Below are 20,331 nucleotides of genomic sequence, written 5' to 3'. Positions count from 1 at the left end.
CAAGCAAGTTTAGCGCCTATTAAAAAATCAAGACTCCCTTTTTTACAGGTTCTTTAAATCAAAATATTTCCCACATGGGTCTATTTTTGATGCTAAGGACACTAAAGGGTCCTTTGCATGGAAGAGCATTTTGAAGGGTAGAGAACTCATTAAGGGAGGATTGATGTGGAGGACTGGGGATGGTGCATAGGTGCGTATTTTCCATGATGCTTGGCTGCCTGGGTCTCAACACGGTAAAGTCTTTTCCCATGTCCTTGAAAGCCATGCAAATGCCTTGGTTTATAGCTTAATTAACCATGAAGATAGGAGCTGGAATGTGGCAGAGATTGACAGAGTGTTCTTACCTAATGAGGCAGCAACCATCAAGGCCATCCCACTTAGTTTGTTTGCTCAAAAGGACCTCCCTTTTTGGCCGTTTTCCCGTGATGGAATGTTCTCTGTTAAGTCTGGTTACCACCGTTTAATGGAGCTTGAGGATACAAAGCTGAATGGTGCGGCAAACATTGGGACTGCATCTCCGGTTTGGAAGGCCATTTGGCGCATGAATGTGCCAAACCGTGTAAAATTTCTTGTATGGCGAGCTGGGAGAAATGCCCTTCCTACATGGATGAATTTGGTCCGTCGACGAGTTCTTACTGATGTGCTATGCCCGGAATGCAAGGTGCAACCAAAGGACATGCAGCATGTTCTTTGGTCCTGCCCGATCCTACGGGATATGTGGAAAGTGAACTTTGGCAAGCTTGTGGCAAACACGGGCTCTAGCTCCAGTTTTCTTGAGGTTCTGGAACGTGCGACAGCAGACAATCCATCACTGGATTTGTTTGCTATGACGATATCGGATATCTGGCAGCGTCGAAATAGGGCTCATGTGGGAGAGCCTACTGTACCGGTCTGCCAGGTTGCTCCAAAGGCCACTAGTGCGCTTCAAGAATTCCAGCAGCTTCGCTCCATTCATGCTGTGATCCCAAGGACAGCCCGTGCAGTAAAATGGAGGCCTCATTCTACGCCATGTGTGAAGGCGAACTTTAACGGTGCTATCTTCTCCCAAGATGGACTAGCTGGCACCGGTGTGATAATCCGGAATGAGCAAGGATTGGTTATGGCTGCTCTATCACAACAAATTCCATCACCTGCTTCGGTGGAGATGGTGGAGGTGTTAGCGGCTCGTCAGGCTCTGGTGTTTGCTAAGGAACTTGGGTTTGACAGGATGATTTTGGAGGGTGACTCTGAGACGGTTATTAAGGCTATTCTTGGTGACTATATGGATTGCTCTTATATGGGTCATGTATTGCAGGATATTAAGATGTTGTTTTCTAGTTTTTCTTTTATTTCAGTCAAGCATATTCATAGGGAAGGGAATTGTGTTGCCCACAAACTTGCTAGACGGGCTATTAGAAATCCTTTCCTTGTCTGGATGGAGTCTGTTCCTCCAGATATTCTTGATGTTTATCAACTTGATCTTTTAAGGATGCATTAATAAATCATTACCCAAGGGGGTTGTTTCTCAAAAAAAAAGTATATGATGATATGATATATATATATATATATATATTGATTTATTAAATTTGTCTGAAGTACAAATTTTTTTAAGATACGATAGAATTTTAACAAGTGACTTTTAAATTCACATCCCAAATACAATTAAAACTTAAAAGGTTTCATTTTTTTTTTTAAATCAATTTCAATAAATTGGGAATTGTCGATGTGAGTAAGATTCCATGATAAAACTGTCTATATCTATATTATTTTCTTTTGGCTTATGGTAGCTTTATTGAACGGACCTTTTAATGATGAAGATTAGTCAATTCAAAACCAATGTTTAAAATATAGCCAAGTCTCGGGAGATGTCGGTATTGGTAATTAAAAAACAAAACCAATATCATAAAATATTACTTAGAAATATACTCCTAAAAACTATATATCATACTTATTAATGAAGTCATTAGCATTATATAGACGTAAAAGACAATGGACACCCTGTTTGGGACGGTGAAAAAGAATTCGAATAATTTTCTAAAAGAAGAACTTTCCTACCACTTTCATTTCAATTGTGAAAAGCCCACTAAACGGTCAAAAGAAAGCAGTCGTGGTCTTTGTCTACGACTTGACGTTTACTTTTGCGCTTAAGCTTTCGCTTCTTCTTTAAGCGCGCCTTCCTATTACTACTACTGCTTGACAATGTCCAATAGGAAACCACGCACTGCTAAGATGTATCTTCATTCGATTATTTTATTCTCTTATACGGTTCAATGCTTTACGAAGTTCGTCAATTGTGTCTATGGGCATCTGCAATGTGAGTCGCCGAGGCACTAGCAACTTAAAACCAACCAGCTCATCATAAAACATTTGTTGTTTACGAAATAACCAAGCCCACTCCTATCTTATGGTATTGTGAACGTAAGCACTATTTCGCAGATTCAGATTAATTGGATAGCTGAACTCATCTTCCAATACCCAATAACGACTCATAGCAGTGAACACATCATGAGGCCTATAGAGTTGTGGGTTGCCAGAACCAGACATTGACGCTGAATACAATAACACCAAATGATCAAGTTAATAATGTGTATCAACTGTTGGTAAATAATGTAATGCTGCATAAGATGGTACACGACAAAGACATTCATAAATTTGTGTACTATTGCATGCTAAAAATGAAATACTAACTGATGGGGTAAGAAATCGCCAAACATTGGGCCTGACGACCTCGGGCTCATGGGCCAGTATTAAACATGGGCCGAGGACTTAGCATCACTTAAAATATTTGTATACACGTTTGGGATCCGAGGAAACCCTAGGAAGATCAAGATATTCACATAAAAGAGAATTCCAGAAAATCCGCCCTACAAGGGAATACTTGTCCATCACGCCTAGGATTGTTAGAAGTAGAGTCCCATATGGAAAGGACTTGGACTCCAAGAAGGAAAAGTCGACTCTCCACTACTATAAAAAGCCTTGATAACCTCGCGAAGAAAGGTACGCATAATTTACCCTCTCTAACACTCTAAAGTTGTGAGAAAAATTCTAACTTGACCTTCGGAGAACATTGGGCCGGCACCACACCGGTGCTCTCCAAAGGGTTTTCTTTCGATTGTTCTTGTTGTGCAGGTTCGCTTTGAGTCGCGAGTGCGGTGTGACCTATTGGTGATATTTTCGGCATCATCACTAACACTAACACTAACATTTGACCATAAACATTAAACATTGTTGTTAATGTCTACACATTGTGTTCAATAGTAAATGTTGTTGTAAATGTCTGACCAATGATGATTATGTGCAATACAAAATGTTGCTATAGTAAAGATTTCATTTTCTTGTGACCAACGTTTACTACAACAAACAACCAAAATCACACCAATGTACTTACTTCACACTCATTCAACCAAAAAAAATAAAAATTTACTACAATATCAAATGAAAATACCATTGCCCTAAAATTCTGGTGAGTTTTTTACCTGAGGTGATACAAATTTTAGTTGAGTCTGAAAGCAGTTGTTGATTTGTGGAGTAGAGTGGAATTCAGTTTAGCGAAAAGCAAGACACTCTGAATGGGAGGAGGTGTGGAGATATTATATGAGAATAACTCAATTTTACGGAGTTCGAGTATATTTTATAACTCGATATTACAGTAATCGAGTTATATTAAAAGACATGTACCCGTATGCTTGACACAAAGACAGTCTGAAAACAGGTTTAATAAGAGCATAACTTGATATCTGAATAGTCGGTTACATAACTCGATTAATTTAAAATCGAGTTATTTAGGGATTGAAAAAAGAAAATGCCACGCTGGCTGTCCAGCGTGGCACAAAGCTGAAGCTAACTCAATTATATAAGAATCGAGTTATAAAAGATGAGCATTTCCTTAATTAGTTTGGGAAAGGGGGCAAAAGGATGTTTAATTTGCGAGAAAAGAGCATTTGCCCATTTTGGCCTTTTATTTGTTTGAAAATATATATATATATATATATATATATATATTTCTAAATTATAATAGAGACAAATTATTAATCTTTACCCAAAAAATAGAAGAGCCTTTAAGCACGCGCATGAGGCTAGTATAGTATATGATGATATGATATGATATATATATATTTTGATTTATTAAATTTGTCTCTAGTACAAATTTTTTTAAGATAGGATAGAATTTCAACCGGTGACTTTTAAATTCACACCCCAAATACAGTTAAAACTTAAAAGGTTTTATTTTTTATTTTTATTTTAAAATCAATTTCAATAAAATTGGAATTGTCAATGTGAGTAAGATTCCATGATATTACTGTCTATATCTATATTATTTTCTTTTGGCTTATGGTAGCTTTATTGAACGGACCTTTTAATGATGAAGATTAGTCAATTCAAAACCAATGTTAAAAATATAGCCAAGTCTCGTGAGATGTCGGTATTGGTAATTAGTAAAAAACAAAACCAATATCATAAAATATTACTTAGAAATATACTCCTAAAAACTATATATCATACTTATTAATGAAGTCATTAGCATTATATAGACATATAAAAGACAATGGACACCCTGTTTGGAACGGTGAAAAAGAATTAGAATAATTTTTTAAAAGAAGAACTTTCCTACCACTTTCATTCCAATTGTGAAAAGTCCACTAAACGGTCAAAAGAAAGCAGTCGTGGATTTGTCTACGACTTGACGTTTACGTTTGCGCTTAAGCTTTCGCTTCTTCTTTAAGCGCGCCTTTCGTTTCTTCTTTAAGAGCATATTCCTCGTATGTCTTTCGTGTTCACTCGAATATATTCTCTCTTTTTATTTCTCTCTTTTTATTTCTCTCTTATACTCTCCTTTTCTGTCTCTCTCTCTCTCTCTCTCTCTCTCAGCTTTACATTAATATTTTCTACATTTGAACGCTCCATTCTAGAAGAGATGGTTCAAATCAAGGAATTGTATCCTTTTTCTGTCTTTCAAATTATTCTCAAGTTTTTGTTGCATGATTTTGTTTTTTGAATTGAACTTTTTACTAATGTTGTTTTGTAAGTGGGCTTAGTGTTGTTTATGTTTTACTCAATACTAAGTTTAGGATTCATAGTTTAAGAAAAATTAATAATTGAATTCTTGTTATGTAGTTTTGCCTTAATATAGTTGACCCATTTCAGATAAAATTGTCAAGCAGTAGTTTCTTTTCTTAGTTTAATTTTAGCGACTTCAAATGATATCAGTGACACCCATTAGTCTGATACTTTGATATTTTTATTTTATGCTAGTTTTATGCAGTAATGTGCGGTAACGGTTATGGTTATGAAGAAGTGCTATTTTTAGTTTCTTTATGCAATTGTTAATTATTACAAGTAAATTTCTCTGTTGTTTTTGGAGGTTTCCCTTAACCTGTTAATTTTCAACTGGGGTTCTTTTGTGAAGTCGGATTGTCATGCCCATGTCGTTGGAAGAGGTAAACCAAGAGAATGTGCTTAAATTTTCAAAAATTTACAAAATGTGTAATAATAAAGGGTCTTCTATGGTAGGGTTTGATATCCACTATGATCAGAATTGTTCATTTCAGGTGTTCTAATCTTAGCCCTTTTATTTATCTTCATGAAGAAATGATGGAGATTAGAACACTTGAAAATACATGGTTATGATCATAGAGGTACTATAAAATTTTTCATACCCAGTCTAGTTCCTAACTGGATTGTGAGATTGCCACTAATTACAAACTTTGCACGATTGCAATGTAGTATCATGTAGCTCATACGTATGTGGTCATGAAGATGTCACAACAGCACACAACTGGTAATGAAGGGGTAGAAGTCTTGGAGAATAAAGATTTTGAAGATGATGTACTTGGAAAGGGTCGATACACTAATAAAGTTTATCGCCTACAAAGGTAAGGCGGTGAATGCTAAGTATGGTAGAATGAATTTGTTATTGAATTGTGACTTGGCATGTGAAAGTGGCTTCCTTTGTTTTTCAAGGCCCTCTTATAATTAGTTAGTTAGCTAATATTCCCTTAAAATTTGAGCTGCTTTATTGCCTTATTGACTTAGAAAGTCAGACTCTTTTGACTGCCTTTCATGGGTTGAAGAGCAATGACTGAACTGAAATTTTAGTAGGGTGACTATAGTGCAATCTTAGACAAAGGTTTTTGCTTTATATTGGACTAATAGCATTATGAGTTATGACTGCCACAAGTGGTTATATAATCAATGTAATTATTTTGATTCTAATGATCGTAATTGCTGCCATTCAGTTGAATCAGTCCTTACAAGTTCTGTCATTTTTTTTTTCTTCTTCCCGATTAAGTTCATTTCGGTTAAGTGAATCACTGCTAGAGACTTATTTTACTGTGGATATGAACTTTATGGTTACAACTGTTACAATCTCTTACTCTTGCAATTCTTATTGCAGCAAAGTTCCTTCTTGGCTTACTACTTTTGCTCCAGCAGATGCTCTCATCATGCAAGAGGAAGCCTGGAATGCATTCCCAAGATGCAAATCAGGTTCGCCACGTCGTCATGATATCATTCTCTGTGTAACATGTTCCTTTTAAAACTTAAATTAATATGCTTTTTTTTTTTTTTTCTTTTTGGTAATTTGCAAATGGATGCCACATTACCCAGTAATGAAGGTAACAACTTCCCCAATTAATTTCCCATTCAGTAAATGTTCTTGTGCAAATATTTCAGTATATAGTGAAGAGCATACTTATTGGTTTTACATTTCTGCAGTGCCCATATTTTCCCAGGTTTCAGTTAACCATTGAAACTGTTCATATGTCTGGCAATGGGCAGTCAGAAAATGTAAGTTTCTCTCTTCTTTGACCAATATACTAAAAATCATACCTTTATCTAGAGTAGCAAATTTTTCTTTTTTGGGTTGGGGGGGAGGGGGGGGGGGTGTTAGAGACTAGGAGTTCCATCTCTTAAATTGTATGATTTTGCATTGGATTCTATGTTTTCTTTCTTGTTTGTGCTTTTTTTTTTTTTTTTAATAATCAAGCAAAATTTTTATTGAAACATTAGCTGGAAACCAGCAACAAATACAGAATCCACGCAAGCCAAAAGGCTTGAAAATACAACCTCAAGCCCCAAGCAAAGGCTAACAACAGATAGCAATATCAGCACATGAGTACAATACACCTAACAACTAGAAGAAACAGGGTGAACTTGCTTAAGAACGGATTCTGCTAACAACACATGAATTTAAAACTTGATTTGCTCCCTAACAAGTTCCACAATTTGATCTTCAAATTTAACCAAGCCTTAGAAAGTGATAGCATTCTTTTGAGCCCAAAATTGATATATGGCAGCACTAAATGCTAGCCTGCTGCAATCAGCCTTCAAAGACTTACCACTTCAACTCTTTTCAGCCCAGGCCACAATACTATCTCCCCAATCCTATCTTGGCAGCACCAATACATTAACTTACCCCAAATTCTATGAGAAAAGGAGCATTTAAAGAACAAGTGCTCCCTATTCTCCAGAGCAGACCTACAGAGGACACACAGAAGGTCACTTGTAATAGTCCAATTAGCCAAACTTTATTTGGTAGATAGCCTACCCTTCATTGCTGGCCATGCTCCCATCTTGGAATTTTTTTGGAAAACCAGATCACCTCCACTAGTCCACCAGAGGTCTATGCTGCCTGATTTGATCCTAGGCATTAGCTACAGGAAGAATACCAGAACCTGAAGGGAGCCATCTAGCTTATCTACTTAACCAATCTCAAGCAGAGGTAACTTGCTAAGAATAGTCACCAAATCTTCTGATCTAGCATGACCCCAATCCCAATTTCTGTCAGGGATGACACTAGCAAGTTTTGCATTAACACTACTAGCTGCATCATACACTACTCTATGACCAAACTTCTCACAGGGGCCTTCAGGGCTCCAAAAGTCAAGCCTCAAGAAGATATTAGCTCCATCTCCCACCTGGATTTTAAAATGAGGTTTGAAAAGACTTCTAAGGGTGTGTTTGGATACCACTTATTTTGCTGAAAGTACTATAAATAAAGGTAAAATTTAGTTGAAATAGTACAGTGGAGCCTATGAATAGTGCCAAAAAGTACAGTAAGACCTATGAATAGTAGCAAAAATAAGCTGAATAATGAAATAATTTTCATTTTTCATCAATATCCAAACGCACACTAAGTTTTAGAATCTTTCTCCACACCCAAGAACAATTGTGAGGATTTTTGACACTCCATATGCTTTGGCCCTTAAGAAGATAGGTTTTGACTCAAGCTACCCATAAAAAGCCAGCTTGAGTGAAGAGAAGCCATAGAAATTTCATGACACAGATTTATTCCACTCCTCCACTCTTTTTAGACCAAACTCACCTTCTTTCTTAGGGCAGCAAATGACATCCCAGGCTACTTTTGCCCCTTTTACTAGGCCATCTGAACCCTTCCATAGAAAACTAGAAAACTAGCAAGTTTCTGTCTATAGCCTTTAGTCTTCTTAGGCCAGATAAACACATTGGACCAAAAGGCCTGGATGCTGAACAGTACAGATTGTATCAATTGTAACCTGCCAGCAAAACTCAGCACTTTGGAGGCCCAAGAGGAGACTCTAGCATGTGATCTTTTCCAACAGAAGCAAACAATCTTGGTATCTCAATTTACCAGGAATGAGAGGAACACCCAAATACCTCACAGGAAGACGCCCCTTCTTGAACATGACGACGTTCAGAATACTCTCTTTCAAGCTGTTCAGTACTCCCCCAAAGAAAATCTCACTCTTAAAAGGATTAGCACAAAGGCCAGAAAATCTTTTAAACTCCTCAATACCTAACTCAATAACACTAAGCATTAGAAGGTCATTTGGTTGGAATTTAAAGTGCTCAGCCTCCTGGACTTTGCAATGCATAATTCTAGTGAAGACCTCCGTCCCAAGATCAGATAGGTAAGATGACAAAGGATCCCCCTGTCTGAGACCCTTGCCACCCTTAAAATCCCCCACAAGACTACCATTCAATGCAATAGAGAAAGAGGCAGAAGAAATACATTCTCTGACCCAATCCACAAAGATTGCAGGAACTCCAACTGTAGTGAGGCATTGTAGAATAAAGTCCCAAGGGATAGAATCATAAGCCTTCATCAAGTCCACCATTCAAATTGTGCAATTGACTCTTTATTCTTGTGAAAATTTGCGGGAAATATACAATGCGAAGGTCTTCTTTCATGCTTTCGCAAGTAATTAGCAACCAATGCCTTCGAAAGTGTAGGTTGTCATAATGATTCCAATACTTCAAAGCTCTACAAGAAACACTTGTTTTGGCATACCACATTTTTTGTTTGTCATTTGATAAATGCACTTGTGCAAAGAATTGTTCCACTGCAAATATCCAAAATTTGAAAATCCATGGGTTGTCATCTTGATAACCATAAAAAATAGGTGTTTGAACTGCTACCATTGTGCACTAAAATAATAAATCTCTAAAAAAAAAATTGTGATAAGAACGTGAACTTGCACACTCGAGTTGAACCTGAGCATTGCACTTCAAGCTGATGCGCCCTATAGCTTGGGCCTGGCACTGCAGAACGTCAAAGGGAAGTCACTGATTGGTTTTGGGCTTTCAATATGATGGGTTGGATCTTGTATTAGAATTGGTTGAGTCTAGTTTTATGTGGAACTTTGAAAGACCAGTGAGATCTGACCAAAATTTCAGGTATTGGATACAACCAATCGAAATGGCTGACACGATGGCGGGGTGGCTGAGCACAGTAATTTGGGTTTTGATATTTGACAGATGGTTTTGTGATGGGTTGAAAAGGAAAAACGAGGATATTTTTTTTTTTTGAAATTAGATTTGGTTTGCTCTGAATACCAAATTGATGCAAGACAATCAAGAGAAAATAAAAGAGCAAGAATTTTTTTTTGTTGATAAGTAACAAAAAAATTTATTGAAAACAAAAAGAAACCGAAGTACACTAGAAATGTACTAAGGGAACAAAAACAATCAAGAACCCAAATTACAAAGATCCAACAGATCAGAAATAGAGGAGCAAGACAAAGATTGTAGAGCTAAGCTCCACTCAATCAAAGTATGAAAGAAGAAAGACTTAATCTCGAGAATAGAACATTCACATCCCTCAAAACTTTAGCATTCTGTTCCCTCCAAATGCACCACATTAAGCAATGTGGCACACACCCCCACAACCCAGTGCGGCATACCCCAGTGGATTCCAAACAAGCTAAATACCATTGTCCACAGCTCATATGCTATAGGGCAATGAAGAAGGAAGTTATCCACCAATTCCCCACTCTGTTTGCACATACAACACCAGTCTATGAATCAGCATCTGCAAAAGAAGGAAATTAGAAGATAAACCCTGAGAATTGGTACCTAGGGGTTGCTTAGAATCAGCACCTAGTAAAAAAAATTTAGGCATCAGCATCTAAGGTGTTAGGAATTAGCACCCAACAGATTGGAAAATCTCCAATCTGAAACTCATTAATCAATATTCTCTTCTCAAATACAAATAAATCAGCAGCTTATATAGACCTAGAGCTTCTAGGAAATAAAGAGATAAAAGATAATAACTAATGAAAACTAATCCTAACTGAACTCAAATACTAATCCCTATCTAATCTCAAGTCTAATAACTATCCATACCATCATTGTGGGCATAAACAAAGGTACCCATTTAACTAATTGAAGCAGAGGAGATAGAGGCATGCACACACTGATCAGACTGGAAAGTCAATTAACTGTTTGTTTTTTTGGCCACTTTATATCTATATCTTTATATTAGCAATTGCATGGCTTTAACTTTTCTTTAAACAAATATAAGTTCACACCCTTTTTCAACTTTTTGTTTGTTATTTTTTGTCTGTTATTTTGGCCTTTCTCAACTATGTAGCTGAAAATCTAGGTGCATGGTCTAAGTGAAGAACAACTAGCAACCAGGGAAGTGGAATATATTGATATAGCTTCTACTGAAACGAATTATTGGAGTTATCTAGTCGGAAATAACACTGTGGACTTCACCAAATTCAAATCAGAAAGAACTGGCCGTGGCCCACTTTTGGAGGGATGGCAGGTTGTTACATGTTATTTGATCCTGTAATACATATTTGTATGGATGCTGCTACTCAAGGAACTTGGCTTAATTCTTTCAGTTATTATTTTCTTTCTAATTGTCATGTGGGCCTGTCATGTTGATAACTCACTTTCCCTCTTTGATGGCTTTTGCAAGAATCATCCCATTGTTTGTAGCTTTCTCCTTCAAAGAAAGCCCCATTCTTTCTCTTCCCATTTTGGGGGGAGTCCCTAGATTCCTCACCTCACTTTACATAAGGCTTAAAAATTTGTAGATAAAATATGTAGACCAGTTTTCATTTTTTATTAACTAGTTATTCACCCTCACAAGAGGTTGGGCCTAGGTGCAATGATAAGTGCCTTCCTCCAAAAGTGATAGGTTGTGGGTCTTCCTCTAAAAAAAAAAATTTGGGGTAAAGCTACTACCAATCCCTACTCCCAGTCTCTGCAAAAGTGGGAGCTTTTTGCACTGGATACAACATTTTTAGTTATTCAAACTCAAGCTATAACATTTTCTTTGGCTATCACAGTTTCATGGATCAACTATCTTGCAAAACAATTGTTGTTTTCCTATGATTTGCATGTCTCTTAAACCCTCATTCAAAAATATTTTCTACTTTGTTCATGAAATTTGTTTGCAGGATAGGTGTGATCCTGTTATGACAGCATACAAATTGGTAACAATTGATGCACCATACTGGGGCTTTGGATACCGACTTGAACAAGCTCTAGTAGCGGTAAAACCTCTTTGCTTTGAACAATTCTTGAGATATTGATTTCAATACAAATTTTTTGGTGAAGGCAGATGCCCACACTTTTCCTGGGTTGCTTACCATAATAACATGCCATATATCAGTAAGTTGAAAGATGTTAATAGGACTTAAGCAGATTTTAAATTTGAATTTAAATATACACATGCAATTGGATGATTACTTATAATGAAGATTGAAGAATCAATGTTCTATGCTCAATTTAATTTTGTGCGTAAGGCCAATTCTTTTGTTAACAAAATCAGCAGATGACATCTAATTACAAGAGAAGGCAGGAAACTTTTGTTTCATCTATGTTGGAACATTATGGAAGTTACCAAAAGGCTGAACATTATTTATCTTTTCCCTTGGTTTTCAAAATGTTTGTAGAGCTTCATTAGACTCAGTTTGCAATTCCCTAGACATAGTAGCCTGTCTAATAGTTGATTTATTTTGGGACAATGTGCTGCATGCTTCTACAGAAGTTGAGTATATAAGATATCAGCAATTGAAGCAACTAACTAAACCGGTTTTCTGTCATCCATGAAGGATGTCATAGCATCCATATTTGGATTTTTCCTGGCTATTGCCTTCCAGTTCTTAAGATCTTGCTGCTGTTGGGGGGTTGATGCAACTCTGCATGTATGGAAAATGTAGTTCATAACTTGGGCATTGTCACTTTTACCTGTTCTTCTATAATAATATAAACACTTATCGAAAGGAAAAATTATAGATTGTGTTAGGAACTTGATTGAGAGGCAATAACTTTTCTTGAAAAATAGACAGGCTACTAACATGACTTAGTTTGAAGGACAATAACCAAAGAAAAGGGCCAACTCAAAAAGGAAAATTTTAGGGATGGAAAAAATAGACAGGCTATTAAATGACTTGCCCCATACAGGTTTTTCCCACCCCAAAGAGGTGACGGGGCAAGGACAAGTTTTGCATGCCTCCTCCCACCCCACCCTACTCTGATTATGTGTGTGTGTGTAGTTAATTTTTTAATATATGTTTTACTTATAATTTTTTGTACATATTTTACTACCATCCCACAAACAATTGCGTTTTCTCTCTTTTAGTATCTTGCAACTGTCTATCCCCTGCCTTTATCATCTTTACCTCGTTTATGTTGAAGCCACCTTATCAAAGATGGCTAAATACCTCCAACTTTACCTGAACCCACCCTAACCCATATGGGTTTTCCTGACCCCAAAGAGGGGATGGGGCAAGGATAAGGCACCCTTGGTCCAATCTCGCCCTACCCCATTGTCATCCCTATCAAGTTTCATTGAGCGAACTACTGAGTGACTTTGTTAAGTGGCATATCTTGGAAAGATTGAAAAACTTTGAATGGATGATAAGTGGGGGAAAAAACTTGGACTTGCTTTATTGACTAATACAACAAAGTTGGTTGAACAACAATGAATTACTAAAAAAAAAGTCATCCAATGCACAAAAAAGTTTCCACTTTTACAAGATTTGGAAGAAGTGTTTGGTAGGTGGCCTTACCTCCAATTTTTTGGAGGGGCTGATCTCGACCCAAATCCACAACATGTCGCTTTGGGTGGAAGGCACTTACCATTGCACCAAGGAACTTGCCATTATTATACTAATGTTCCTTGCATTGTTATACTAATTTTTTAAATTGAAAAATTGAAGATACATGCATTTGGAATTGCTGAATTATCAATAGTATTAACTGGAATTGATCTTTAGCTGTATATTCTAATTTTCATGTATTTTCATTATTTGTTTTGGTGGTGGATACATGATTTTGCCCTAATATTTCATCATATATAAAATAGACAGAATTATCAGAGTTTTCCTTAAACACCCAAAAGCAAAAACCTCATTGATGCTTTTTTATGCTTTCTGTAGGGTGAAAAGGCTCTTTTTTGGGGGAGTCATCGGAATTGTTATAGTTGGATTGATGAATGGTATGGGATGACAATGCAACAAGTACGTGAATTTGAACAACAAACCCAATCTGCTTTAAATGAGGTAAGACAGTCCTAAACATCCAAACTCCGCATTAGAGATTTCATATGATCTGTGAATATGTCGTTGAATTGTGGATTTCCATCTGGGGATTGTGTGAGGATACTAAGTCAACATTTTTGTTTTCTTTTTTAATATGACAGGATTGAATTTAACTAGGTTGTTATAGAATTTGTTTTCCATATATTCTTCCATGTTCTTGTTTGTTGCCCAATTACATTTACTCATGTTCGGATATTAAATCATCATTCATTGGTATATATTTGTTCCTTACACATTTTTTTTGTTTGTAATGGGTCACTGGACACTTCACGATGTTCATGATTTCATTTCTCAAAATACCAAAAATAATCAACATTTTCATCATGTACTTAATGGAAATTGGACTACTTTCTGATCTCATGAAAACAATGGTGCCATATGAATTAAAATAAATTGAAATACATTTCCATGATACAACAAACATCTGCCTAGTGATGGCAGCTCCATTTTGTTGAATTTAGGTGTTCTTTATTTTCCAGAAAGACTTAGTAGATGAATAGTTCAGATCCGTAGAGTCAAAGAAGGCTCTTACTTACTCTCAATGAATTTGTGGATGTAGTCTCAGAAATATATATGCACTGAGTTATAATCTTGTCTTCTAGAAATGGCCTCTAGACACATATAAATATATAATCACCTCCTCTAAACTGCAGGTTTGCAGTTATAAAAAAGTGGAAATTTAATCGTGATAGCTCTTTTTGTAGTTGTACAAGTGTCTGAGGTCCCTCTTGTCACTACCTCAAGTTAAAAGCATATCCTGATTAATTTTAAGACTCTGGAAATGCATATCTGCATTCTTTTTTGTAAAGATAATTTAGTTTCAGTGACTAGTATTCTGTGCTCAAAAGCAGAAACTTGGCAAGCCAACTTTGGTGACTAGAATAGAAGGTTAAACAAGGTAGTGGAGGCACTTATGGAAGGAGCTCACATTTCCGGGTAGTATATGCTTGCCGCTGATGTGCAAAGTCTGTTATAAATTCTTCTGGTGATATATCTGCAGTGTCACAGCTAAATATATCTGCAGTGTCACAGCTATACAGCAGCTAAAATATTTAATCCATACTATTAATTTGATTTGATACTCCGTTATAATTGAAAGTATTCTAAATTAGATTTTGACAGCGAGGCATTCATAATTTCAGTTAATAATTGTGTCATATTGGGGACTGCTTCAGGTGATAAAGGTAATAAGTGTGTCACATATTTGGGACTGCTTCAGGTGATAATCATGTCACATAATTTCAGGTGATACGATTATTGTGAGTCCTGGCCAATGAGCACTAGCTCAATTGGGGGCTTTTCTTATAAGTACTGGATGTAGGGTGAGGTATCGGGTTTAAGACCTATCAAATGCATATGTATAATTAACAGGAAAAAAATTATATATCATGAATATGTGACCCCATTATTCGCTAGAAATTACACTTTGTGAGTTCTCCATCAATTTCATTTCAAAATAAGGTTTTCTGGACAGACGAAACAATTATGTGCTACAAAATTCTGACTCTAAGATATATATCAATACATTTCATAAAAAAAAAAAAAATTTTCCTTTCATACTTTATTCATGCATTTAAACTAATTTGAATATGGAATCCAAAACCTTCTCTCTAAATACATTTTGTATCTAAAGGTAAAATGTAAATCTTAAACGTAGCAAAATGGGTCAGGACCATACAACCCGACCCGAACTAGAATTGTTTGATCCAAAGTAAAATAGATTAACTTGTGACTTGACCCTTTTTGTGGGTCAACCCAATCTGACGTGATTAACTCATGATTCCGCCCATTTATTATAACTTTTTTTTATTAAAAATAAATAAATAAAGATATGATTGGCTAACTTGTTTGTTTTTGGGCTTTACAAAACATAACTCAAACTCAATTCACAAATATAATATTAGTGCCACGCGAGACATGCCATCTGGTTGAAGTAGGGTAAAAAACATATATTTTGAAATTATAAACATGTATGAAAAATATTTATAAGTGTGAAAAAAGTAAAGCCAATGAGATTGGCATAATTTATGAATACTTAGGCCTATTTTTAAATAGTTCATAGCCAAAATAAACGGTTTTTCAAAATAAAATATGATATTTCCTAAAATGTGTGTTACTTAATAACAACATGATATTCATAAAAGATACCATATATAAATAAGTAAACAATCAAACTTTGATGTATATTTCCAAATTGAAACAAAGTGATAGTGTATCTTAAATTAAACACAACTATTAGATTATTTTTTAAGATATTAGATTATAAAATTAGTTTTCAAGATTGTAAATTTCTTGTATATTTTTATTCTTTGTCAAATTAGTTATCTAATAAGGCATTTGTAATTTTATTCTCTATTTTTAGGTGGTGATATTGTATAGAAGTGAAACTTGTGTGTTTGTTTTAATTAGATTTTCAAAGGGTAGACCAGATTCTTTTGTGTTTGTGCTATGTTTTTGGTTAGCAATGTTAGGATTTGTATAATTTTATAATTATTGAACAAATATCAATTTATTCAGCTAAGTTCTTTTGTTGATATAAGTGGTGAATTCAAAATAATGCATTTCACACCATGTAATTTGCTACATAACTTACCAAGTGATAAATTAGTCTTTTTTTTAAAATAAAAAATTTATGTGGAAAAATACAAGTCAACCCGATTGACCCAACCTACTCGCTTTGCCAAGTCTAGTAAATTTAGGCCCCAAGAAATGATTTTTTTTTTTTTTTTTTTTTGATTAAGATATCACTATGAGAGATCAAGGCTGCAGGTTAGTTGTATTTTGACTAATCCCACGTGAGTGGGTGAGCTCATGTTAAGAGTCTCTTAAAATGGGCAGTTTGATCAACTAATGATATTTGTCCCCTTGATTAAGGGTTGTACACTTTGAGTTATCACTTATTTTAATTTATGGGAAAAAAAATAAAAAAAATAATTCTTCATTTTATTGATAAAAACTGTTTAATTTACATCCATTCAAATATAATAAGAAAATTATATAGCCTTGGCTGTAGATACAATCTAAGAAAAATTTCATGGCTTGAAGTCCTAGTTAGACTTTAAAAAGATGATAATTACATTTTATATGACCTATAATCTATGAACCATTGATCTTAGATCTGATTTTAAATTAAGACGTGGTGTTATCATGTCATGTCATCTAATCATTCAACATGTCATATAAAAAGATAGCAAATTGCATGCCATTCACTGAAAAACAAGATTTAGCATCTAGGGTTATGAAAAAAATAGTATTGAACACCAAAACAACGTATGACTTTCAATTGAAATCTACCTTGCTTTGATTCTAAATTATCTATATCATTGAAGACAAACATGTTTTCTTATTGAATTAAAGAAAATTCAAAAGGATTATCAAAAAAAAAGAAAATTCAGAAGAAAATGAAAAACGACCCCTACATGTACGAGCCTTGATGATTAGTTTAGGGTAAAAGAGATGATCTTAACACTATGGTTTCTTGTTTAGGATGAGTTTGGGAATGTTGTAGGGTTCTAGAGATTAGAGAGCTGAGCAATAGGGAGTTGGTTACATGTCAATGCCAAATGAAGTGTGCATTTGGCATGGCTTAAAAAGCCAACTTTTTTTATTATTTAGCTTATTTTTTTATTATTATTCAGCTTATTTTTGCTATTATTCATAGGTCTCATTGCACTTTTTGGTACTATTCATAAGTCCTACTGTACTATTTCAGCTACTTTTTAGCTTTATCTACAATATTTTCAACAAAAAGTTTTCAATTTTAACTAAATAAGTTATTCTCAAATAGACATGAAAGGATTACTAGCTTTACTTTGAATTTTTTAGGAAATTGTGTGCTTCGAATTATGAATTCCTATTCTATTTATAGAGGGAGAGGATGGTCTTAGTTGACAAGTTTGGATGAGTTTGGGACTCTCCAAAACTGAGAAATTTGGATCTCTATCTCAAAAAGTCGTTGGATATGAGTTGGAATCGCAAAAATCGAGTAAAAACGGCTGAATTTTAGAGTTTGAGCATATCTCGGTGTTTTGATCATAACTTTCGATTCACACTTCTGATTGAGGTGAAAATAGTATAATTAGAAGAAGAAAAAAAATATTCAAATTTAACAACTTTATTATGAAAAAAGGCCTATCTTAATTCGTATGTTTACTAATGTATGCTAAAATCACCCCTACATGAGTCTGACAATTGTTTTTCTCTTGTTTTTCTTAGCAATTTTAATGTTTTCAAATCCGTTTTTGAGTTCCATCTTATTGAGCGATCTTAAATTTTGCCGTTTTGGGATCAAATAAGATTGTTGGATATTTAGGAAGTAGTAATTTATTTTAATTGAGCACTTATTTTTAATATATTTGATTAAAATATAAAACCTAGACCATATATTCGTTAGAACTAAAAATGATCCTATATTTGATGGTGAATTTTTTGTTAGGATTAGAAAATCCTATTGTATGTTGTTATGTATGCCATTATGTATTAAAATATTAAAAGTTGTTTTATTATTTAAGATAATGGTAGCATGAATATTTGGATATAATCATATAGTTCTTAAGATGCATTTATGTGATTTAGTCATAGAAGATATAAATTCTAAGTTCTACTCAAAACCTAAGTTTGTAGTCGGTGATGAAATTAGACATTTCATCTGTGAAGATTATAATATGTCAACTCAGATAATTTGTTTTGATCATGAAATTGGAAACTTTTAGTTGATATGTTGATGTATCTTAAATGTATAATAAATATTAAACTGAATTGCAATGAGATTAATTACTCTATTAACGACTTTCAACTGGATAATAAACCTCACGACTTTCATTTATATAAACTCTTAATCCAGAGAAGATTGTGAACCCGATCATGAGATGTAAGTTACTTTGATATATCAAAAATGAGATTTAATCTAACAATCAAAACCTTGGTATGTTAGACAACCACACGTAGTGTTGAGAGGACACATATTCTCAAGATGTTTATGTTTGTTTAGGTTGAGCTTATAAGCTCAGTTTTAGCTTTTAGTTTTTATATACAGTTTTTTAAAACCTCTTTTTTTTTCCTCAATTTTTCGAAGTACAAGTGTACTTTAGCACACTTTTAGCAAAAAAAATTCAGTAAAAAGCTAGATAAGCTGTTCCCAAATAAACAAGAAATAATCTCTTTCTAGAAATATAAAATATTCTTTTGAGATAAATTTAATGGATTTAGTTATTTAGAATGTTAGGTCTAACCACTTTAGTAAAGAGTTACTCAACTTTATTTATTATAAGATTTGATTTCATAAATATATAAATAACTTAAAGGATTAAATCAGGAACTCAAGGATCAAGAGATAGTAATTTTCAAAGTGACAATTATATTTGATGACTTTGTGTTATTATGAATATTTTCATGGAGGGGTTAATTGATTAGATAATAAAGTCTGGTGATATAATTTTATTAATAAAGCTTAGAGTATAATTATATTTTTATAGTTTTATTAAATATCATTAATTGTAACTTTGGGCTTGTCAAAAATTGATGAATAAGCCGGAAGCTCATTAGAGTTAGAACTTTATTTGTCCCTTTGGTCCCATCCTAAGCCACACTCTATAACCCTTAACCCAGTTGAGTTGTCCTACAAGACCAACCCAATTAGATAATCAGTTAATTATTTAATAAAAGTTATTAAATAACATAGCTGCCCCTGTTAGTTACTTATATGTTTAAGAAAAAAAAAAAAGTAGTTTTTGGGAAGAACACAAGCTTTTGAGAAAAGAAAGAACGTCCAGAACTGATTGAGAGACTACACGTCTTGGGCTTATGTGGAATAAGGGTGAAGATCAAGGTTTTCCCAAGTTCAATCTTCTTATTTGTTTTGAATTTCACTACATCAAGGTACGCTTTTTTATTTTTTATTTCTAAAATTCAGACATTCCATGTTATCTCATGTGAATAGTATAGATCCATTAATTTTCCAATACTTTTTTTTTTGAGATGCAAAACTACTTTTTCCAACATTTTTTTCCTAAACCTAGACTAATGGAATTATGTCACATGACAATTAAATGAATTAATTCTCTAAAGAATCAATTACAATCACATGTGTATAGTCTTAATCATAGAAATGTGTATTAACGGTTAAACTTTGATTTGACTATAACTTTTAATTTGGTGGTTCAATTTAAGCATATAATAAATTATTTTGATTGTTAGGACTTCTATATTTGTTTTCAATGAATAATTTAGAAATCCAACTGTCAAAATCACCTTATGTCTTAAAGTGGTAGTTTTGCCCATTGCAATGTTTAACGAAGGTTACAAAATGCAATGTTTATAATCATATACTATATAATAAAAATTAGGTCTTAGAAATCGTAATTGTGACAAATGGATACCATCCCTTATGCCACATGTATAATAAAAGAATCGTCACTAATTCCCAACTATAAATATATTAAAATTAAAATTTGATCAAAATATACTATTAATCCCTAAAGTTTACTTAAATGATGCAATTGGTTACTCAAGTTTCAAATAAGTGCTATTAGTCCTC

At 34.3% G+C, this 20,331-nt stretch overlaps 1 protein-coding gene across 3 annotated transcripts; it reads left to right on the top strand.

The window, feature by feature from the left end:
• Positions 1-4,779: 4,779 nt before the first annotated feature.
• LOC115989034 (phosphatidylinositol transfer protein 1-like) lies at positions 4,780-14,917 on the top strand. Of its 3 annotated transcripts, none has more exons than XM_031112695.1 (10): positions 4,780-4,914; positions 5,387-5,417; positions 5,704-5,852; positions 6,374-6,465; positions 6,586-6,593; positions 6,694-6,765; positions 10,841-11,008; positions 11,649-11,744; positions 13,635-13,757; positions 14,450-14,641. In XM_031112695.1, exons 1-10 carry the CDS (start codon positions 4,895-4,897, stop codon positions 14,477-14,479), a joined length of 789 nt encoding a protein of 262 aa, XP_030968555.1. In that variant the 5' UTR covers positions 4,780-4,894; the 3' UTR covers positions 14,480-14,641. The 3 variants fall into 3 exon arrangements, with proteins under 3 accessions (XP_030968555.1, XP_030968546.1, XP_030968562.1); XM_031112686.1 differs by lacking the exon at positions 14,450-14,641 and adding an exon at positions 14,648-14,917 and having other exon boundaries at positions 4,790-4,914; XM_031112702.1 differs by lacking the exons at positions 4,780-4,914; positions 5,387-5,417; positions 14,450-14,641 and adding exons at positions 5,512-5,615; positions 14,648-14,917.
• The last annotated feature ends 5,414 nt before the right edge of the window (positions 14,918-20,331 follow it).

Source organism: Quercus lobata, chromosome 1, assembly GCF_001633185.2.
Source record: "Quercus lobata isolate SW786 chromosome 1, ValleyOak3.0 Primary Assembly, whole genome shotgun sequence".
NCBI classification, from domain to species: domain Eukaryota; kingdom Viridiplantae; phylum Streptophyta; class Magnoliopsida; order Fagales; family Fagaceae; genus Quercus; species Quercus lobata.
The sequence above is the reverse complement of the archived record's forward strand: the minus strand, read 5'-3'. Positions and strand labels throughout refer to the sequence as shown.

Excerpts from the sequence above, each read along its gene's own strand:
- LOC115989034 (XM_031112686.1), top strand. The coding sequence starts at position 4,895 with ATGGTTCAAATCAAGGAATT. Across the intron at positions 5,418-5,703 it reads TGCCCATGTCGTTGGAAGAG|TATCATGTAGCTCATACGTA; the intron begins GTAAACCAAGAG and ends ATTGCAATGTAG. Across the intron at positions 13,758-14,647 it reads CCCAATCTGCTTTAAATGAG|AAACTTGGCAAGCCAACTTT; the intron begins GTAAGACAGTCC and ends GCTCAAAAGCAG.